Genomic DNA, 21,506 nt, shown 5'->3' with positions numbered 1-21,506 from the left:
AGCACAGCACATTCCCCAGCCGGGGCATTCAATCAGACTCTGCGACGCTGGAAGCTCCTTCCATGCCAACCAGAAGTGGCAAGCACGGTAGGTGCAAGGTAGCAGTGCTTGCCGGTGGCTTAACTTTGCCGTCTTGGACCGATCTGGATTGGTCAGACTGACATCCATCCATCGCTCTTGCTCTTCATAAGCCAGAAGTGCGCTGCCATGCTCTTTCCCTTCCCTCGCGCCGCCGTTCCCATCCTTGCGTTGGAGCCTTGCATTTTGCCAGATTCCTTTTCTTTCCTTTTTCTTGTCGCGCTCCTTGTGGGGGAACCGAGCTCTATCCTCGACTTCGTTTTTTGGGCCTTTTTAACGCGGATTTGCTTTGGACGTTTGCTGAGCTGCGGATTTTTGCCTGTTCTTTTTTGGTCAAGCCGAATTGCATGATAAATTCCTGGTCGCCCGTTCTTTTTCCTAGCCCGCGCCTTGTCTTGGCATTGGTGATCTTGACCGAAACCGCACACCCTGGTAGCTCTGCACGACAGACGAGGACGGCGAGCTGCGAAAAACAATCGTCGACACTCGCCGCGAGTTGGGATCGAATTGAATAGGCGGGACAATCACCGTTGCGGCTTATTTTGTCGGTTTACGCCCTCGCCCGTCGACCCCTTGCGCCGTGTAACTCTTGGCGGCACAGCTCGGACGCTGCGCAACGCTGTCATCCAGTCTTGATAACAACGGCTATCACACGGCATTTGCATTTCCTTCCCTTCTTGTGTTTGGCGGGACCGGGCGGGAACGCCAAGGAAACTGTCACCTCTGCCAGAGCTGCAGAAGTACTATAATTGGCGGTGCCAAGGCCAACCATGACCGTCTCAAATGCCAATGGCGGCTTGCTGCCGATGATGGAGATCTTGCCCTCTGTCAAGATGCAGATTCCCGTCTGGGCACACATAATGTAAGAAGAATACTCTTGTGCGAATGGTGTGCTTGGGCGTGCAGTCGCGGATGTTGCGGGACAGTGACGAACGGGGGGGCTGACTTGCTGTGTAGAAATTGGATGTTCTTTTCGAATGTCACCATCATCTTCAACAAGTGGCTGATAGACACTGCCGGATTCAGTGAGTATTCAATATCCACGGCAGATGATGCAGTTTCGTGTTTTGAAATACATGTAGCTAACAAGCAATTACAGAATATCGTAAGTCTGATTCGCATAGATTGCCTCTGGGGAGGAGAATATGAGGAGAGGTTCTGCATGCGAGGGAGCCAAGTACTGACCATTCGTAACAGCCATTCTACTTACTTGCTGGCATCTCGTCTATGCCACCATCGCAACTCAGATCCTCGCTCGCACGACGACGCTCCTCGACTCTCGCCGCAACTTTCCCGTCACCGGCCGCCTTTACCTCCGCACCATTCTCCCCATCGGCCTGCTATACTCCGGCTCTCTCATCTGCTCTAATGTTGTGTACCTCTACCTCTCCGTCTCCTTCATTCAGATGCTCAAGGCAGCTTCTCCAGTTGCCGTGCTGTTTGCCTCGTGGTCCTGGGGCGTTGCCGAACCGAACCTGGCCAAATTCATCAATGTTTTGGTGATTGTTTTTGGCGTGGCCGTCTCTAGTTTTGGAGAGATTCAGTTTTCCTGGACAGGCTTCTTTTTCCAGATTGGCGGCACTTGCTTTGAAGCCGTTCGCGTGGTTATGATTCAAGTCATGCTCAGCGGCGAAGGTCTCAACATGGATCCCCTTGTCAGTCTCTACTACTACGCACCCGTCTGTGCGGTTATGAATTTCCTTATTGCCCTGGTCAGTGAACTGCCCAAGTTCCACTGGGAAGACGCCGCCCGCGCTGGTTTTGGAATGCTCTTCCTCAATGCTTCTATTGCCTTTATTCTCAACGTTGCTAGTGTATTCTTGGTAAGCTTGTCCCCTTGCTCTCGTGAATCTGCCTGCAGAAGCCTTGTACATAACTATATTGAATGCTAACGCATGTCCTTGCGCAGATCGGCAAGACTTCAGGTCTAGTCATGACTCTGACTGGCATCTTCAAAAGCATCCTGCTCGTGGTCGCCTCCGTGCTCATCTGGTCTACTCAAATCACCTTCCTCCAAACCGTGGGCTACACCATTGCTCTTGGTGGACTCACCTACTACTCCCTCGGCTACGACCAAATCGTCAGCCTTGGCACGACGACGCTTGCTTGGATAAACGAATTCTTTTCATCAAATGGCGGAAGTGGTGCGATGCGGTCAAAAAGACTCATTGTAGTTGGACTATCTTCCTTGGTGGCCGTAATCGTGGTACTTGAGTTGACCCTGAGCGAAAGGGGGAGGAGGATGTTGGCCACTCCTTCATGGCAGGGGAGGCATGGGGGACATGGAGATCATCAGTGAATGATTGATATTTAATGATGTTGAAGAGAAAAGAGAAAAGATTCTAGTATTTGCTACGAGATGAGCCTATGATGGGCGTAGCGAACCCAAAAAAATTACGAATAATACCCCTTTTAGTTCGAGTTTCATCTATTCGTCTGCTAGACCGTGTCCACGACAAGAGAGCAACGTCTTCATTAATGATTGCCACGGCTTTCTTGCTAGTGTTTATGGAATTCCCTTTGCTATGCTCAGGCAAAAAACATAGAATTTTATTTCGTGTCCCCTTTCCTTCCATTATCCAGGGTATATATAATCTTCTCTCTTCATTTAAGAAGCCAATCGATAGTAGCATTCCGCTGCTTCCAAACTGTATCAAGTAGTAAAACGCGCGCGCGCACATACATACAAAAAATAAAAAATAAAAAATAGGAAAACGCAGCAAGCTAAAGCTCCCCCACCCTTCCCAGGTCTCATCGGCTCCTACTGCGACGGCGGCTCCGGCTTCGATGTCTCTCTCGGCGGGGGGATAGGCTGCGGTCTCGTCTGGTCCGTCTGTCTCGATCTCGGTCACGGTCACGGTCGCGATCACGGTCTCTCTCTCGGCTGCGATCCCTGTCGCGGTCTCTCCGGTCCTTGTCCCGTTCCCTTTCCCTATCGCGGTCGCGGTCACGGTCACGGTCTCTATCACGGTCTCGTCGGTCTCGATCTCGATCTCTGTCCCTGTCTCTGTCTCGCTCGCGGTACCGGGCCCTATCCCGACTGTTGCTCCGCGATCTGCTCCTATGTCGATCGTCCCGGGCTCCAGGGGCATATCTGTCAACAGCTTGTCCATCACCCTTGTGTCGTGTCGCAAGGGTTCTCTCACCACTGGTCTTCTTGTCGTCAACGCCGGGGATGGGCAAGCCCTTCTCCCTGGCGTCCTTCTGAGCCGCCAGGTATGCCTTGGCCTCCTTCTCCCGCTTCTTGACCTCTTCGAGTTTCCACTCCTCAAGCTCGTCTTTGGAAGCTGTGTGTGGCACGGCCGATGATCCTGGTCGAGACCGCGACCGGCTTCGTCGGTCGCTGGCGCGGTCTCTTTCCCGGTCCCGGTCTTTGCGATCCTTTTCTCGATCTCGATCCTTGTCTCTATCGCCGGATCGATCACGGCTGCGGCGACGGGGTGAGCGTGCGTCCGATCTAGGGGGATAGTAGGAATCTGCTGCGCCGCGACGACTCTCTCGTGATCGGCTGCGCTGTCGTCGAGCACGGGATCGGCTCCTATCGCGTCGATCAGTGCGTAGACGAGAACCGCTGCGGCTCCTGTCGCGTCGATCGGGTCGTGCATGAGAGCGCGAATGCTCCCTCCGGTCCCTGCTACGATCCCGACTACGGTCTCGTCGTTCGGTCTTGATTCGGGAACGGCTTCTCTCTCGTCTAGTAGATCTAGCTCGTGACCGACTTCGAACTCGCCGTCGTGAGTTACTTCTAGCAACAGATCGGTCGCGTCTAAGCCTCGAGCGACTTCGCTCCCGTCTATCGTCCCTTCGGCGCCGAGACCGACTCCTGTCTCTCCGCAGCTTTGAACGGCTTCTATCCCTTCTATCTCTAACTTTGGAACGACTGCGATCACGCCTTGGCGAGTCTGAGCGATGATCACGGCGGCGCCGGTCATCCATGTCTCGTGGACGGCTTCGATCCCTCTCATGGTCCTTATCGTGAGTCCGTGATGCGCTTCTACTAGAACGGCGCTCGTCCTTTCCTCCTGACAGTTTCGGGTCGATGGACGATTTTGAGTCTCTCCTGTCGCTTGGTTTTCTAGACTCTGCGGTCTTGGAAGAGTCTCTTCGAATTGGGTTGATGGCCGACGCTGGGCCAATCTTTCTAGGAGGAGGGGCCAAGGTAGAATCAATCTCCATCTCGAGCTTTGTACGGGTCGATTTGCTGCTTTCGCGCAGAAGATCGGCTAAAGCCTCCTGTTCCAGTCGCTCGTGGTCCTCCTTGGACATCTTCTCCTTCATCTCTTCAGACAGGACCACCTTCTCCTTGCGAGTGCCATCTCGATCATGGTCACGATCACGATCACGGTCGCGGCCCCTGTCTCTATCTCTGTCCCTGTCCCGATCTCTGTCCCTGTCGCGGTCTCTATCGCGATCGCGCTCCCTCTCTTCCCTCTCTCGCTTCTCCCGTTCCTTGTGCCTTTGCTCTCGCTCCAAGTCGCGCTGTCGCTCTCTCTCTTCGCGCTCTTTCTCGCGCTTCCTCCGGCGTTCATCTCTTTCTTCCTGACGTTTGATCTCGGCCTTCTCACGCTCCTTTTCTTCTTGGCGGCGTTCTTCCTTGGCGATGCGCTTCTTCTCCTCTTCAATGGCAGCCTCTTTCTGCCTCAGCTCCTCTCGCACTCTCTCGCGTTCCGCTTGCTTGGCTGCAGTGTCGGCGGCATACTCTTCGTCCGTCTTGGCTCCTCGTTTTTGCTCCTCGTTGGCGTTTTCTACACCGATTTCGGCTCGTCTGGTTTCACGAATACTCTGCTCGATTGCGCCGACATCGATCAGCTCGCCAATGACTTCCTCGGCCTTGTGATACACTCCTGATCGCTCTAATGCGCCATCGATAAGAGCTGCGGCCTTTCTACGGTCCAACGTGAGGAGCTGATGCGGATTGCGCTCGACTTCCTGCTCTGCCACCTCGAGGATGGCTTTTGTAACCTGAGCCTCGTAGTCCTGATAGCAAGAAATGAAAGGATTAGCAATGCCTAAAGAAAGAATGATTCAAGTTGCAATTATTCTGCATACGCTGGCTGCAAACTTGTCCCAAACCTGCTTCCGTATCGAATCGTAGGCGCCTTCCTTTTTGAAGCTATGTGCCAGAGACTCGATCGCCGCTCGTGTTGCAGATGGCAACGGCAGCTCGGAAGCCTTGAACTTCCGCGTTGTCGTATCAGCTGTCGATTCGCCTGCCATGTTTGACTTCTCTGCAGACGTCGCCATTGTTCTGAATTTGCCTGCGCGTGGCGTGATGCGCGCGTCCCGTCTGGAGATGGAGAATCGCTTTGCTCGGATCAAGACATGCCGCTAAATCCAAAAAGTGACTCGCAATGCCAAATCCAGCCTCAGAATCAAATCGGAGGGCCAAAACCGCACTTGACGCCGCCTATGCCATTTGCCAAAGGGATGTTGCCGAGTTGGAGGGCAGAAGTGGGAGTATCATCAGGTGAACGCCAGCTCACGTGACAGCAATCGTACGTTGGTACCTATTCAACGATTCAGAGCGAGCTCAAATGTATCATTTTATGGACAAAGAGAGTTGTATTATCACATGCATTTCGAGTATTTTGCATTTTTCTTTGTTAAAATATGCAACTGCTTCAATACGATCTCCTTGTTGCATCGGGAGCCTTGCCTTGGTAATATTACTGAGCCATTACCGTATTACTGATGGACTACATCTGCCCTGACCCCCAAGTAGTATTTGCCTTGGCCTCATTTGATGCTATACTCTAGGTAGTTATTATAATCAACTCAATATTTGTTTAGGTATGTAGCGATTTCATTCCTTCTATCTCGCATTATTGAATCTACTGCTGCAGCCTATGCTCGTTTATACTCCATAGAACGATGACGAATATAAACCCCATCTCTATCTTCTCCACAGTATAGATCTGACAATAATATGAATAAAACCAAGACAATCATGACCAAGGATGGAACCCTAATGGAATCTCAGTCGCCGTAATTCAATTGTGACACTGCTGCATACTTGTCATTGTAATGCATTCATTCCTGCCTATATCGGCTACAGAGCAAAATTCCTAAATCAGCCAACTAAATACCACTCAATGCTCTGCTTTCTAATAGAAAAAGAACGGATAGTTTCAAGGCTATTCGTGCATGCGTATGAATGAAGGCATAGTCAGATGTTGTCGTTCCATCATAAAAGTCGTTGAAGCGGGGATTTTCTTCTTCCTCTCTGTTCTGTCGTCCTCAGGAGATGTGTACTGATATTTCTCCCATCTTTTCCCTTGTCCCTTTCGTTTCTCACTGGTATACAAAGTCCACTTCGACCTCTCTCATTTCGTTGTCGTCTAAAACTCGCCATCGCCACCATGTCCAACCATGTTCGCCATCCAAAGGCCGACCAATCCCCACCAGCCGATTCGCCATCCTCTCCAGAGGCCTTCCATGCCCTGGCCCTTTTTGTAGGTTGGCTGGAGGTTCTTGGTCTTGACCTTGCCTCGTTTGCTTATTACGGGCTTAGGTGGGATTTCTCGAGTACCTTCCTCGGTAACGATGTGGTACATGGTGCCGAAAGTACCATGGTATTTGCCAATGGGTACAATGGTCTCTAGCGCTGGTTCATCGCCATTGAGAGCCTCGATATACTCCGGCTCAGAAAGGACTGAGAGCTGACCTCGGCGGAGGACGGTCTCCAGGGGAAGCTTGATCAAAATTCCCACTGACGAGGCAAAAAACTTGGCAGCAGAGAATGTCATGGGGGCAATTTCGCTTGTGAGCATGAACTTGGTCTTGAGCGCCAATGGGGTGGAGAGAGTGAAGATGGGGTTGACAAGAGAGTGAAGAATGGTGGGAACGACAATGGTGGGAGGGCAGTAGTAAGATGGGAGAGCTCGAAGGCTAGCAATGGTTCTCCGCTGTCCCTTGAAAGGGTTGGTGAGAATCAACCTGTTGCCATGTCAGTTACTACAGTAGATAAGTTGGTCTGTGGAACTGTGTCATATACCTCGTGCGTATGAGATCTAGAGGTGCAAGGGCGAGACTGGTTGTGACGGCAGCGGCGGCGGCCACGAACAGGGAAGCCCAAGGATATGGAGATGCAATGTCAACAAGACGGTCAATGTTGTCTTTGACTCCCAAGTCTGGCACATTAAAGACAGCACTCAGGAAGCTTCTCGACCAATTCTCCAACAGAGACTGCAAGACGGTATACAAGAAGGTTGCGTTTGCTCCCTTCCATACCCCCCATGCGCCATCCCTCTGCCATAGCTGCCCAATGACGTCAAGAATAGCATCAGGTCGTCGAAGATTCAAGAAGTGCTCCGGCGTGACGGGCACCTTTTTTGGCGTCGTGGGGGTTTGCAAAGGAGACTCTGCACGCCCGCTGCCGGGTCGCTTCTCAGGCTGGGCTGGGATCGGACCCCAGGGATTGGGTATGGCCGGATCGCTCGAGGTGAAGTATGCCGGCTCCTCGCCATCAGAATCCTCCTGTTACAGTTCCTCATTAGCCAAGAAAAAACACCAGAGAGAGAGAAATCTCGAAAAGCGGTGCTTACATCAAATGCCGAGCCAGCTCGACTTGATACCTGAGGGGCGGGAGCAGGGGTTTCTGGTTCGGCAGCTACCATGAGAGCAGCCTTTTCATCCTGATCCCGAGCCTGCAGGATCATCTTGGCAACCTCAAAGGGCTGCCCGATCAAGACGGACATGTACTTCCATATCAACTCATCGACAAGCTCCCTGGCGCTTTCGACAACCGACGGCGAGGGCTCGCCTATCAACTCCTTGTAGTCGAGATCATTCAGCATGTGCTTCGCCTTGGAGGCGTACTTGGTACCACTGGCCACATCGTAGCTGTTGCCACCAGAGAACGGATTCGAGCTCGGGATCAATACCGGTTCTGCCCGCTCTTCGATTGAGGGAGGCCGGTAGTACGGCCGCAGGGGATTGACGGCGGCTTCTTTGGGGGACGACATGATTGATTGAAAAAGAGAGAGATTCCAGATCTCTGCCTTTGTTTTTTCACAACCCAAGTTGGGCTCCTGTGGTCGATAAAAATGCAGTCATTGGCAAGCTGGAGGGGAGCTACTGCTGCTACGGTACCTCCCCCGATAGATGCATTGTGCAGCCGATAAGCACCCTTATCACGGCGGCCAATTCCCACCACAAACAGCTTCGGAGATGCGAGCGTCCAGCGAACCGGAGGCGGTTTATTAACGAGCATGTCCGGGTCTGCTCTTTTGTGATTCTCTCGGCTATTAAACTGCTGCGGCGTTGTCTTTGGGCGCTGGCGATCATTTAGTCCAGGCCAATCCCAGTTTGCGACTCGACCACGCCGGGGTTTCTTCCTTGATCCCAATTTTTTCGCTGCCACCGAGTTCCGACCAAGCGCTCCACATGTCGGCCTCAAGATCGCTCTCACGAAGCCTTGCTAGGCTGTCGCAAGCGGGATGCCGTCGAATTCCATCCACGAGTGCGCCGTATAGAGGCTTGATTGCCTCACCGAGCCCTCTCCTTCAATCTGCGCCTACATCACGAGCCCTCCAGTCTCTCCAATTGGCTGCAAGCCGTCGCGCATTCTCTACAACACCCCAGCGGCGGCATGGCCATGTCACCCCGCCAAAGCCCGGAGAAGAGTGAGGAGCAATGCAATTCCTGCAAAAAAAAAAAAAAAAAAAAAATAAGTCTTGGCTAACACCGGTACAGGCTTTGGGTCACATTCATCGATAAGGAGGGCGAAGAGCACAAGTTCGCCGTTTCGGCTGGCGACAACCTGCTCGACATTGCCCAGGCCAACGACCTGGAGATGGAGGGCGCCTGTGGAGGATCATGCGCATGCTCGACTTGCCATGTCATCGTAGAGGGAGAAGACCATTTTGACAAGATGCCCGAGCCCGAAGACGACGAGAACGATATGCTGGACCTCGCTTTTGGGCTGACCGAGACTAGCCGTTTGGGCTGCCAGGTTATAATGACCAAGGAGCTGGACGGCTTGGTCGTGAGGCTGCCTTCTATGACGAGAAACATGCAAGCGAGTGACTTTCAATGATTGAGTAGGAGTCGTTTGATGTGAATACGGCATACACGACGGAAAATTGGAAACCCTGTATTTATAATGTTGAACAAAATAGAAGCGGTGGATTGGGTCAGCGAGCCTCGGGGTTGGGCGCAAGCATTTGCCCAAGGGGGTATCTTTGGGGTCAAATATTGTATACCTAGTGATGAGTAGATCTGAAGACAGGCCGAACTTCGCTCCCTGTATAGATACATATTGAAAACAAAAATCAATGGCAAAGACAAAAATACACCCTACGCCTCTTCCAACGGAGTCTTTTTCAAGCCGCCTCCTCCTGAAGCAATCAAATCCAAAAAGCCCTTCTTACTCATTTCGTTGACCTTTTCCTCCCTGGTCTTATGACCAATGACGCCCTCCTTTCTCACTGCCCTCTCCGCCTCGGCCGCCTGTACCTGAGAGGCTCTTACGGCATTGAACATGCGAATCACACCTCTTTGTGCCGTCTTGCGCAAGCTCTTTTCAATCGCCAAGATCTCCGAAGTGGTCATCTCCGGCTCACCCGACTCGTCCACCGTCGCCACCAGAATGTCCTTGATGCGGCCCTTTTCCAATGCGACTCTCTTTTGCTCTTTCAGCTTCCGCCGGGCCTTGGCCTCGAGCGCGAGATCCACGGCGACCTTTGAAGCTTCATGCGCGGCGGCGCTTCGAGACAGAACGGGATCGGACCGTTTTGATGTAGAAAGCTTGGTTGATAGAATCTTTGAAAGCGACGTTGCGAATGCAGTGGGGTCATTACGTTTTGACTTCGTCTTTGCTGCGCCCACGTCGAGGTCCATGTCGTCGTCATCATCATCGTCATCTGATCCGCTCTGCTCTTCTTCTTCTTCATCGTCCTCCTCCTGCTGTTCAGCTTCCGGCTCTGGCTGTTTTGACTTTGGCTTTGACTTCTTGGCATTGGTCTTCTTTACGACGGGCGCCTCTTCATCGGAGCTCGAGGAATCATTCTCTTCGGCTTCAGCGACATCGTCCGCGGGCGCATTGTGAATATCGTCATCGGAATCCAGCAGGTTAACCGCGTCAAAGGTCTGTTCCTCTTCGTTTTCTGAGTCGCTGTTGTATGCTTGTGCTTTTCGCTGCTTCTTGGTTGGGCGGTGTGACTTGTTGTCGTAACGCCGTTTCTTATTCTGCATTCCAGGCATTGTGTTGAATTAACCGTCCTAGATATGACAGTAGATGGTTTGATGATTGCTGTCTCTGGACTTTTTTCTGAAAAATCAAAAGGCCTTGGATAATTTTGCCAGGTCCAACTTTTTTCTCTGGAGCAGGCAGCGCATCGCATTGGGGAAGGCGGTGAAAGTGCCCCGCTGGGAAGCTCTCAGGCTCACCTGGCAGGTGGACCAGTGGTACGTACCGCCCGAACTCCGGATTACTGAGGATTACTGAGGCGCAACGTCTCAAGCCAAACCAAGCCTCTAATCCTACGGGATCCCAAGGCTCTCTACGTAGCGCAAGCAAGCGAGCGGCCTCATGACGGAGCATATTCAACAAGAACAAGCACAAACAGCACGCTTCTACGGAATTAGAGACAAGGACACCATTGCTGGCCGTTGTTATTACTCTTACCGCTTCTGATACGCTCATCTATATCGTCGCAACTGCTTGAATCGCGCCCCGGACGGCATCGGCTTTTTGCGGGGCAGAGCCGGTGCTGTTGGCCGTCATTAACGTCATCTGCCCATATCGCTGCCTTGTTGCAATCGACAATCCGGAGGGCTTCATAAAGATAAAGTGCTGTTTCATAAACAGCTGTATTTTATCCAGCCGGCGGAGCTGGTGCGGTAAGCTTGGCTTAGCAGAGCGTCATCGTATCAACCATCCCCCTTTCAGGAGACGACAGGCCTTCATCTCCAAGACATGTTTGGCCAGTACACGCTCGATGGCATCCCGGCCGATGGAACCTATCGGGTGCCAAAGCTCAATCATAAGAAATCGCGGTTTGGCTGCCAGCGATGTCGCACACGGCGGGTAAAGTGCAATGAGGCCAAGCCCACATGCCAGCACTGCGAGCGACACAGGGCCAAGTGCATCTATGATCGGCTTCCACAGAAGAGGACGAGCCAAGAGACATCTCCGGGTTCTTCATCTCAACCCCTGGCCAGCGAATCGGGAGTTTCCGAGACCAGCCCTGACAAACCCTCCCCTTTATCGTCGGTGGATCCGCTGGACGAAGAGGTCTTGGAATCGAAGCAGCGACGGCTGTTGGAGACGAGGCTGATGCACCTCTACGTCACTGAGACTGGACCTTCGTTGCCTATCGATGAAAAGACTTACAAAGTCTTCGCCACCTTGGCTCCCAAGTTAGCGTTGGACTCTGAAGCCTTGTTGTATGCCATTTATGCGTTGGCGGCCATCCACTCGCTCATATGCAACATAGATGATTCTTTTGACGGACTCAATGTACATAGACGATACCTGACAATGGCTGTCCATGAGCATCAAAAGGAGATTCTCGAGCTGAACGAGTCCAACTTTGAAGTCGTATGCCTCACATCACACTTGTTGCGCGTCTGCACGTTTGCTACGTTACGGTACCGAGCTCGTGAACCATATACCCCTCCTCTCGAATGGATATTGATCACGGCGACGACGCAAGCCCTCTTCACCAAAGCTTGGGGAATAATTTTGGCGCATCCGGAATCGATCGTGGCGGGCATGATGAGGAGCTCGCCCATCATTTACGATTTGCAGCTGAGATACAGCGAGGCAAACCGGCGGGGCTTGGAGTACATGCTCGAGCGTGATGCCGAAGACGTTGTGTCGGAGCCGTGGGACATGGAGATCCAGGACGCATATGAGACGACTCTCAGCTACATCGGAGGGATTTTGCTGTTGGTGCATTCCAAAGACGCCAACATCGACCCTGGCGACGCAAGGCGAAGGCTGGTGATATTCCCCATGGCCGTGAAGAAGAAGTTTCTCGACCTCATGCAAGAAGTCCGTCCGAGGGCCATGGTAATCATGGCATACTATTTCTCGATGCTTGTCATTGAAAAGCTGTGGTGGGTTGGCGATGTGGGGAAGCTTGAAGTGCAGAGCATTGCGGCAAACTTGCCGGCCAAGTGGCAGAAGATGATGGACTGGCCATTGCGGGTGGTAGAGACGGGGACCATTCTGCCGATATAAAGAGAGGACCAGGTGTCAATAGGAAACAATTTGCTTGTCCGAAATCTGCAAATAGCGCTGGTATCCGGCCACGTGTGTGGGTTTGAGGGCGAGATGCTGGGGTCTGCCACATAGTATAAATACCAAGCGACCCTGTAATACCAGGCATGACCAACGTCTTGCATGTGTCCAAAGCGGATCAATCCGTACTATCCTTTACCATGCACTCAATAGCCGAACGGAGGTGTTTCTTCGTTCTCGGATCCGACTTGCATCTGCAGGGCGGCATGTCGTTCTCGTTCTTCTGAATCAGGCTTAGCTGCGTCGCTCATCTCTTTTGAGCCTCGCTCTCGTTCCGTCGTTCACCAGCAATTCATTCACAAGTACCGATAACGAGATTTGTAACACGGCAAAAAGACATTCCCAAGTGTTTGCATCGTGGGAAAAGGTGGTTGCTTCAATTACGTCAAAACGCATGTGACGAGGTTGCGCGGAGCTAGTTTTCGGATTCGCTTCGAACGCGAGATGCTCGGAAAATGCATCTCGGGATATTGGGGAGACGGCCCTTGATGGGTGTAAGAAATGGCATCACACAACAGGTGAGATTTCTATATAAACGTTCGATTTCTTGTACCATCATGTTTCTGTATCAGATATATAGTATATCAAGCTTGAGTTGAGACATCTGTCAAGTATACATCACTTATAATAACTTACAACATCCCCATACTTAAAACACCTTTCTTTACACCAAACAAAACTCATCAAAATGGCAGAGGAAGGCAAGCAAGGTTCAACAATGCTTCAGTTAAGCACCGACCAGAGCTTCCACTTCGAAATCCTCCGCGCCGTCTCCATCGCACCCTACCAAGGCGCCGACATTGGTGAGGTCCTCACAGCCGCTGCCAAAATCAAGCCCGGGGACTTTGAGAGCTACTTCGCTGCTTTCCACGACCTTGCCGTCCGTGCACACAACCAAGCTGAGAAGATCGACGTGGCCAAGTATCCCGTCTCAGCGAGGACGGCGTTTTTCAGAGAGGCTACGTATCTTCGTTCGGCTGAGTTCTTCCTCCATGGAAACTGGGAGGACCCCCGTATCAACTCGATCTGGGAACAGCACAGGGTGGCCTTTGACAAGGCTATTGCGCTTCTTCCTGTTCCTGGCCAGAGGGTAACGCTCAAGGCTGAGGGATTCGATGTCCCGGCCATCTTCTACGGCTGTGGACGCCCTGGCCGTCATCCAACTATCATCATGTGCAGCGGCTATGATGGTTCCCAGGAAGAGCTCTACCATGTTGCCGTTGAGGCTGCCCTTGTTCGGGGCATCAACGTCATAACGTATGAAGGCCCCGGCCAGCCCACGGTCCGCCGAGAGCAAAATCTGGGCTTCACCCACGAATGGGAACGAGTCGTGTCCCCTGTCGTCGACTATGCCCTGACGAGAGATGATGTTAACCATGACGCCATTGGTCTTTGGGGATACTCTCTAGGTGGATATCTCGCTGCTCGCGCCGCAGCCATGGAGCCTCGATTCGAGCCTCGCATCGCCGCCGTCATGGCCATTGACGGTGTCAGCGACTTTGGCGCGGCGGTTTTCCAAAAGTTCCCTCCGGAGCTGCTTGAGCTTTATAAAGCCGGCAACAAAGAGGGAGTTGACCAGGCCGTCAAGTTCGCCGTGTCGAGTCCCGAAGCGCCCACTTCTTTCCGCTGGGCGATTGAGCAGGGCTTGTGGGCGTTCAACACCAAGTCGCCATATGAGTGGGCAACAAAGTGCCTGGACTATAAGCTAGGCGATGCCGTCCACAATATCAGCGTCCCGTTCTTCGTGGCTGAAGCGGAGAAGGATGACTTGTTGCCTGGACAGGCAAAGACTGTTGCTGAAGCTGTTGGAGAACTGGCGACGTATCACTTGTTCACGGCCGAGGATGGAGCAGGTGAGCACTGCTCGATTGGCGCTGCTGTGCTGCAAAACCAAGTTGTTTTTGACTGGTTCCAAGAGGTGGTGTCCGGAAACAGAACTTGACGATGTGATGAAATGAGAATACCTAATTTGAGCTGTTAATGAAAGTCAGCCGGCAGGCATTGTATGAGCAAAAACGAGAGTAGCACATTTTGAGCGATAAGCTTAAACCGTTTTGTTTTCATACATGATAATCCAATAAAAAGCAATCCTCATCACCATATTGTCGCCACATGTGAAAACGGGTCCCTGTTGCGTCCCAAACAAAACTGACAAGACATGTCATCCGTGCACGGCTTCTCATCATACACATTCCAAGAGGTGGAAAATGGCCTTAGAAACATCCCCATCAGCCGATAAGTGACACCCAAAATCTCCCAGGCAGACGCCAAACAAACTCCAAGGTCTTGTTCCATTTATATAACAAAGTTACCAGCCTCTGAGCCTATCCCAAAAAGATCCCGAAGAAGCCTTCTTCTCCTCTTCAGGGGGAACTGGCGGTGCTGTGATGGTCGTGTTCCATTTCTCCTCGCCGCTGATGAAGAGTCGGTAGAGGAGTTTGCTCTCACCATCTTCCTCTTCGATAGTGAACGAGCCAAACTTTGACATGCCAGAGTGATGATATCTATGGTTGCTGTCAGAACAGTCCTCTGATGATATGGGAGGGTTATGAGATTAGTCAAACTTACTGGATCAAAACGTCCTCATCGTCCACCTGCTTATATGAAGGAATAGGAGACGCAAACTGATTGAGCGGACTTGTGGAAAACTCATAGACGGTAGACTCCTCTGACCAGTCGGACTCTGGAGGGGGCGGGAATTTGGTTGCGGCGAATTCGTGCCTATCTCCGGACAAGACCACGACTCCGACTCCGCGGGCAGAAACAGCCCACATGGCTTCGAGGATTTTCTTTCTTTCGACCAAGAAGCCACCCCAAGTGTCCTTAACATTCACAGGCCAATTCTTTGTGAAAGGAATAGACGATGCCACAAACTTCCACCGTACGCCCTTGGGCTCAGGTCGTCCAAGCCAGGCTAAAAAGTCGGCTAATTGATCGGCACCCAGCATTGTCTTCTCCGTCTCATTAAACGGCAGCTGATTGCTGGATCGGTAACTGCGGGTGTCAAGCATGAAGAAGCTCGCGGGGCCCTGCACAAACTCAAACCATGTCGCACCCCTGCGGCGCTCGCTCTTAGTGCCAGCAGTCACAGCTCGCGGAGGGTTGATTTGAGCCTGGTAAATGTGCCATGGGTCTACAGCATTTTGGTAAACCCCGGTAGTGTTTGCAGACCAATCCTATGTGCCGTCGTTGTTAGTCAACAAGAAAAGCAAGCATGTATTGATGAGAGGGGACTTGCATTCTCAATCTCATGATCATCCAAAACATGAATCCAACTCAAATTCTGGCCAACAGAAGCCCAATCGGGAGAGGCATACACCTGCCGATATTGCATACGGTACTCTTCGACTGACTTGCCAAAGCGCTCGGGAACATCGACATAGATAAAATCACCCAAGAATAGCATAAACTGCGCGCCCAACTCAGGAAGTCGTTTGGCAAGATTTCGTAATCCTGGAATGGCAAGCGGATGATCCAAAGGCGAGTAGGGGAATCGCGGCAAGATGCACGAGGTAGACAAGAAAGTATATTTCCCTCCATTTTGACTTGGCATCTTGCCGGGTTTTGGCGCCGCAGTCAGCTCACCCGAGTGGTTGTTCGAGGTCCGCCACTCATACTTTTGCTGCTCTGCATAGCTCAGGAGCGGAATGGTGAGAGCGCTGGTGAAGTCCGTCTCATTGGCGGTGCTCTTGACGCTGCCGACGGATTGCCAAATGAGGCCGTTGTAGTTTCGGATCTGGAAAGTGACGGGCATCTTGGTCTGATCAGGCTCTCGGATGAGGATGTTGGCCTCGTTGTGAGAGACATATCCAAGTCGCACAAAAGACAGGTCACTGGCTGGATAATACCACCTGGCGCGGTATAAGGCGTCGGCAGTAAGACCAACGAATGCTAGGTTGATGAGAAAACTCAGCAAGGAGCTGAAGGGGCGCTTTGAACTAGGAGCACCATAAAAGATGATTTTCCAGGCTGGCACATCTTTTCCGGAGTAAGAAATCGTCTCCTGAACGTCGACTTCTTCTGCGACAAGCTCTTGATCCGAATCATCATCGGGTGTAACTACAGTTTCTTTGACAGTAATGTCGACTTGATCATCCACGATTTCAAGTTCAGGCGGAGAGAAGAAGCTCGTCAAGAACGCTGGGATATATATGGCAAACAGGGCGAAGATAATAGACGGCAGTCGAGCCTAAACATGGTTAGGCAGGCATGTTTACTTACGTTCACGGTCACCCAATGAGCAAGTGAGCAATACTTACGGGAAACTATACCGGGCGTCAGTTCAGATTCAAACACTACATGCACCCAGCGAGAGGCGAGAGAGCATCACGTACAGCACGGAAAAAGAGAATGGCTCCTATCCTTATAGCGACCGAAGACGCATTAGCGATAGTCCTTTGGATGGCCATCTTGAGCAAGATGCCACTGCCGCCCCCGCAGAGTCAGACGGCTGGGGGGGTTCACTTGGGGGAAGCAGGTCACTTTTTAGCGGTAACCAGGAGGGGCTGAAGAGGCGTGAAGCAAGGCGATGAAGCTGGAAAAAAGACTCCAATCACCTCATGGCGATATTGCGAAGATGGAAGAGACGAGAATGTACAATCGACGTCACCTCCAATAAGAATAACAACACGTGAACACGCCAATAATATAGCGGTGTCTCAGGCTGTGGCTCAAGCGGTACGTATCCATTCGAAACGCTGCTAAGGCGCTGTCCCGCTATTGCAGGCGATCCAACGCTGAAGCTAGTGGGATAGGCATCAATGCAGCGGCCCTAGAGGGCAGTAGGCAGGAGGATCAGGGGTCGGTCGCTGCGAAATTCCGTTGCCGAGAGTGGGTGCTTGGGAGATGTTTACATCATGGATGTATTTTCGCTCGCTCAAAAAGTGTGGCTAGTGGCTTGCAAAAGTGGCTGGTGTACCTAGCACTCCCTGTCCTATGGTGGCGTATCTTCGTAGTACTACTGACTTGGGGCCAATGTGTCGTGTCCCATTCAAGCATCCCTGAACCAGTCCGTCCTCGACAACGTCGAACCTGCACAACGACACAATGAGATTGCCAACGCTGGTAGCTGGCCTGATGGCCTTGATGGCCACCAATGTTGCCGCTACAGCATTGACCTACAAGCTGACCGCCAACGAAAAGGCCTGCTTCTACGCGACCACGAAGAACGAGAACGAGAAGATTGCCTTTTACTTTGCTGTTGGTGCCGCCGCATTGCGTCAAGATGATGCCTGTTCTGCACATATGCTAACATCCAAGTCGCATTAGGTGCAATCCGGCGGTTCGTTCGATGTCGACTACCTTGTCGAGGGACCTGGTGGAAAGGTCATCCTGGAGGGCGACAAGGAGCGACAGGGCGACTTTGTCTTCACCGCGCAGCAAGTTGGCGACTACTCGTTCTGCTTCAATAACGAGATGAGCACATTTGCCGAGAAATTTGTCGATTTCGAAATTGCTGTTAGTAGCGAATTGGCTTTGCGAACACGGCGTCGTAGCTAACCACACCCCTCTAGGTCGAAAACGAGTCTCGAACCGCCCAGCTCCCCTCCAAGCAGGGCTCATCACCTGAACAGACGTCCGTCCTGGAGGAATCCATCTACAAGATCTCTGGCCAGCTTTCTACCATTTCTCGAAACCAAAAGTACTTTAGAACACGAGAGAACCGCAACTTCAGCACTGTGGCGAGCACGGAGAAGCGCATTGTCAACTTCAGCATGATTCAGATTGCTCTGATTGTCTGCATGGGAGCACTGCAAGTGTTCGTTGTCCGGTTCTTTTTCCAGGGTGCTCGCAAGGGTTACGTTTAAGCGAATGTTGTTCTTTATTCTGCAGCTGGACGGAAGGGTAGGCTGGCAAACTGGATGGCAAGCAACAGACTACAGGTGGACATGAGGAGGGATGGCATGAACGGATACCAGCATTTCTATGCGCAAGGGTGGGCAGGCCAGCGTGGCTGGAAGTCACGACAATGGGCGTTTTTTAGAAGCCTGAAAATGGCTAGCGAAGAGCGTCATGGGAATTACTGTGGCAACTTAATGAAAAAGGAGACGTTGATTGAAAGAAGAAACCAATTACATACATCAACCGCATCGTTCTATTAGCTCGTGATTCTAACTCTTATGTACGGAGTATACAACAGCTAATACAGACAGCTGCTTCTTGGTGACAGGGGAATAATTATTCCGAGGCTACTCACCTCGAGCCACCTTGCGGAGCTGTGCGTGGGCCCATCACCGCCACTCTTGGACGCTTAATCCCTGCAATCAGCCACACCTGCACCGCCATACCTGGAATTTCTTGCCTAGAAGTTGGCATCGCAACTCGCAAGCTTCAACATCATCTCACACGACGCCCATCATGACGTCCATGGCCGCATCGCTGCAGGCGTCGCTCCCCAAGCCGAAATACACCGGGGAGGATGAGGAGGCGCCATCACGGACGCAGCAGCGCGGCCCTCGCATCGTGGGTCCCGGCCAGCTGGACGAGACGCAAATCGTCCTGAAGCGAAGCGGACCTCCTCCATATGGCCAGCGAGCGGGATGGCGACCTCGCTCGCAGGAGGATTTCGGCGATGGCGGTGCGTTTCCCGAAATCCCGATTGCCCAGTATCCCCTTGACATGGGCAAGAAGGGTGCGAAAACGAGCAATGCTTTGGCGCTGCAGGTCGATGCCGAGGGCAAGGTCAAATACGACGCGATTGCGAGACAGGGTCACGGCGAGGGACGAATCATTCACACATCATTCAAGGATCTGATCCCGTTGAGGCAGCGAGCTGATGCTGGAGAGATTGATCTATCGCGTCCCGACAAGGAGTCTGTGGAGGCGACGACGGAGAGAACCAAGAACGCGTTGGCAGCTCTCGTCAGCGGAGCAGTGGCAGCGCAGAAGCCAAAGAACCTCAACATCGGACAGCGAAAGGACCCGACCTTTGTGCGATATACGCCGGCAAACCAGATGGGAGACAACTCCAAGAAGCAGGATCGCATCATGAAGATTGTGGAGCGGCAGCGAGATCCGATGGAGCCTCCGAAATTCAAGCACAAGAAAATCCCCCGCGGCCCTCCGTCACCTCCTCCTCCCGTTATGCACTCGCCCCCACGAAAACTTACAGCCGAGGACCAAGAGATGTGGAGAATCCCACCTCCAGTGTCGAATTGGAAGAACCCGAAGGGCTTTACAGTGCCCCTGGACAAGCGTTTGGCTGCAGACGGGCGAGGCTTACAGGATATTACTATTAATGACAAGCACGCACAGTTTGCAGAGGCCATCAAGATGGCAGAACGCCATGCCCGAGACGAGGTCCAGCAGAGAGCTCTGATGCAGCAGAGGCTAGCGGAGAAGGAGAAGGCTCAGAAGGAAGAAAACCTGCGATCTCTGGCTCAAAAGGCTCGCGAGGATCGAGCTGCCGCCGGGCGGCGTGGAAGAAGGGACTCGAGGGATTCGCGAGACTCACGAGATTCGGGGTCGAGATCACCATCACGGTCAAGCTACAGCGGCTCAGAGTCCAGGGGTGGTTCTGATAGCGAAGATTCAGAGATTCGGGCTCGAGAAAGGGCGCGTAGGGAGAAGCGAAAGGAAGATGAGCGCAAGTTGCGACAAACACGAATGGGCGCAGAGCGACGTATCCAAGTCATGGCACGAGAGCAAAACCGAGACATATCTGAGAAGATTGCTCTTGGCATTGCTAAACCTTCGCAATCCAAAGAGACCATGTACGACTCCCGATTATTCAACCAGTCCAGCGGGTTTGATAGCGGATTCAACGAGGACAACCCCTACGACAAGCCCCTCTTTGCTGCTCAGGATGCTATTAACAGCATCTACCGGCCGCGAGCAAACTTGGACGACGAAGATGCTGAAGCTGGCGACAAGGAGATGGCCAAGATCCAGAAATCAAGCCGATTCGGCGAAGCACTGGGCAAGGGTACCTTTAAGGGGGCCAGTGAGGCAGAGGTAAGTTCTTTTCAAAATATTCTCCCCCTCCCTTTACTTTTATCTTTTTGTAACACTGCTAACTGATTGGGAATAGGCAAGAGAAGGACCCGTGCAGTTTGAGAAGGATGCTGCAGACCCGTTCAACGTGGACAAGTTCTTGTCTGAGGTTGATCAGAACGCGTCGTCTAAGAGAGGATATGGATTGCAAGACGAGGATCGGAAGGCCAAGAAGGCTCGCGTTGAGGAAGATGACGATTAAAGCGTACATGTACTATTTTTTAATTTTTTTTAGAGATGCATTATCATGTCCAATACTAATGAGACGAAGGCAGTATCGCGGCTGCTGCTTGGATATCCAGGGGTCAATGTCTTTTGGTTTTGTCGGTGTCATGGTCACTGTGCTCGCGGTTAAAGGTATATGGAATGGAAAACATATGAGAAGAGGACAACCACTTGACATGTTGTGCTGATGCGATTTGTGAGGAGAGGGTGCTGGTGTTTATAGAGAAGTGCAGCATGGTCAACGCATGAAGATAAGGTATGGCATATGACAGGTGAAGAACAGAGCTGTCCCGCATCACACCATCAAAAGCTTGAGCCCACTCACACTTCGTATCTGGCACACTTTGGATTGGCCTTTTGCACTGCCACGCCGTCTCTAGCTTGGTTCTTTATCTCCATTTGCTCCCCCTTTTATCCAAAAGAGCAACAGTAGACACTCCTCAGGTAGTAGAAAGAGAAGATGATGAATGGCTGCGTTTTGCTTGTCAGTGCCGTAGTGTCATCATGTATAATACGAGTAGAGTTTCAATGACGCGTCATTGTCACAGGCTGTGTCGATCCAGGTCCCTCGCCCCCATTTTTTATCTTCTAGCCCGCTTTTGAACGATTTCCGGTTGCAGGTTGCATTTTCTGGTTTGTCAGTTTGTTTACGGAGTAGAGGCAAAGAGGTTAGCCAGGGCCCTTTCGGTTACCGTGGATGGCAAGATGGGCACATGTAGGTACAGACAGACAATTCGCGGCGCTACGGACTACTAAATATGGCACGTTTTCTCTCGACGGGGAAGCGGGCATGTATCAGACGCCGGGGGCATTGGAATGGATCGCTGGCTGTGCCGTAGTATCCGGTGCTTTGCGAGAAAAATAAGGTCCAGTAATATGCCGGTGAAGATACCTAATAGAACAAGTACCGGTACCTGTCAGTGAGCATCAGATCAAGTACGAGGTCAACCTGCAGTCCACCTTT

The 21,506-nt window shown here is 52.1% G+C and overlaps 10 protein-coding genes across 10 annotated transcripts; 7 read left to right on the top strand and 3 right to left on the bottom strand.

Annotated features, from left to right (window-relative positions):
• Positions 1-1,039: 1,039 nt before the first annotated feature.
• On the top strand, positions 1,040-2,483 carry TRIVIDRAFT_176499 (uncharacterized protein; the record flags this gene model as incomplete). Its single annotated transcript, XM_014104904.1, has 3 exons — positions 1,040-1,103; positions 1,276-1,901; positions 1,988-2,483. 3 exons carry the CDS (start codon positions 1,043-1,045, stop codon positions 2,375-2,377), a joined length of 1,077 nt encoding a protein of 358 aa, XP_013960379.1.
• Positions 2,484-4,377: 1,894 nt separating this feature from the next.
• On the top strand, positions 4,378-5,116 carry TRIVIDRAFT_211610 (uncharacterized protein; the record flags this gene model as incomplete). Its single annotated transcript, XM_014104903.1, has 1 exon — positions 4,378-5,116. The coding sequence occupies one exon, from the start codon at positions 4,402-4,404 to the stop codon at positions 4,924-4,926; it is 525 nt and encodes a 174-aa protein (XP_013960378.1).
• A 977-nt stretch (positions 5,117-6,093) lies between these two features.
• On the bottom strand, positions 6,094-8,042 carry TRIVIDRAFT_79689 (uncharacterized protein; the record flags this gene model as incomplete). The annotated part of the gene is made up of 3 exons (XM_014104902.1): positions 6,094-7,014; positions 7,073-7,554; positions 7,623-8,042. The coding sequence occupies 3 exons, from the start codon at positions 8,040-8,042 to the stop codon at positions 6,417-6,419; spliced, it is 1,500 nt and encodes a 499-aa protein (XP_013960377.1).
• Positions 8,043-8,463: 421 nt separating this feature from the next.
• Positions 8,464-9,115, top strand: TRIVIDRAFT_55555 (uncharacterized protein; the record flags this gene model as incomplete). Its single annotated transcript, XM_014104901.1, has 2 exons — positions 8,464-8,702; positions 8,773-9,115. The coding sequence occupies 2 exons, from the start codon at positions 8,464-8,466 to the stop codon at positions 9,113-9,115; spliced, it is 582 nt and encodes a 193-aa protein (XP_013960376.1).
• Positions 9,116-9,375: 260 nt separating this feature from the next.
• On the bottom strand, positions 9,376-10,281 carry TRIVIDRAFT_55554 (uncharacterized protein; the record flags this gene model as incomplete). Its single annotated transcript, XM_014104900.1, has 1 exon — positions 9,376-10,281. The coding sequence occupies one exon, from the start codon at positions 10,279-10,281 to the stop codon at positions 9,376-9,378; it is 906 nt and encodes a 301-aa protein (XP_013960375.1).
• A 715-nt stretch (positions 10,282-10,996) lies between these two features.
• Positions 10,997-12,265, top strand: TRIVIDRAFT_55553 (uncharacterized protein; the record flags this gene model as incomplete). The annotated part of the gene is made up of 1 exon (XM_014104899.1): positions 10,997-12,265. One exon carries the CDS (start codon positions 10,997-10,999, stop codon positions 12,263-12,265), a length of 1,269 nt encoding a protein of 422 aa, XP_013960374.1.
• Positions 12,266-12,828: 563 nt separating this feature from the next.
• On the top strand, positions 12,829-14,493 carry TRIVIDRAFT_176493 (uncharacterized protein; the record flags this gene model as incomplete). Its single annotated transcript, XM_014104898.1, has 1 exon — positions 12,829-14,493. One exon carries the CDS (start codon positions 13,014-13,016, stop codon positions 14,265-14,267), a length of 1,254 nt encoding a protein of 417 aa, XP_013960373.1.
• On the bottom strand, positions 13,704-16,876 carry TRIVIDRAFT_82265 (uncharacterized protein; the record flags this gene model as incomplete). Its single annotated transcript, XM_014104897.1, has 5 exons — positions 13,704-14,829; positions 14,894-15,501; positions 15,564-16,514; positions 16,585-16,590; positions 16,660-16,876. 5 exons carry the CDS (start codon positions 16,732-16,734, stop codon positions 14,634-14,636), a joined length of 1,836 nt encoding a protein of 611 aa, XP_013960372.1.
• A 495-nt stretch (positions 16,877-17,371) lies between these two features.
• TRIVIDRAFT_35707 (uncharacterized protein) lies at positions 17,372-18,132 on the top strand (the record flags this gene model as incomplete). Its single annotated transcript, XM_014104896.1, has 3 exons — positions 17,372-17,524; positions 17,594-17,782; positions 17,839-18,132. 3 exons carry the CDS (start codon positions 17,372-17,374, stop codon positions 18,130-18,132), a joined length of 636 nt encoding a protein of 211 aa, XP_013960371.1.
• A 559-nt stretch (positions 18,133-18,691) lies between these two features.
• TRIVIDRAFT_142219 (uncharacterized protein) lies at positions 18,692-20,519 on the top strand (the record flags this gene model as incomplete). The annotated part of the gene is made up of 2 exons (XM_014104895.1): positions 18,692-20,278; positions 20,355-20,519. The coding sequence occupies 2 exons, from the start codon at positions 18,692-18,694 to the stop codon at positions 20,517-20,519; spliced, it is 1,752 nt and encodes a 583-aa protein (XP_013960370.1).
• Between the last annotated feature and the right edge of the window lie 987 nt (positions 20,520-21,506).

Source organism: Trichoderma virens (genome assembly GCF_000170995.1).
Source record: "Trichoderma virens Gv29-8 chromosome Unknown TRIVIscaffold_2, whole genome shotgun sequence".
NCBI classification, from domain to species: Eukaryota; Fungi; Ascomycota; class Sordariomycetes; order Hypocreales; family Hypocreaceae; genus Trichoderma; species Trichoderma virens.
Note: the sequence above shows the minus strand (reverse complement) of the source record. Positions and strands in the feature narration are given on the sequence as shown.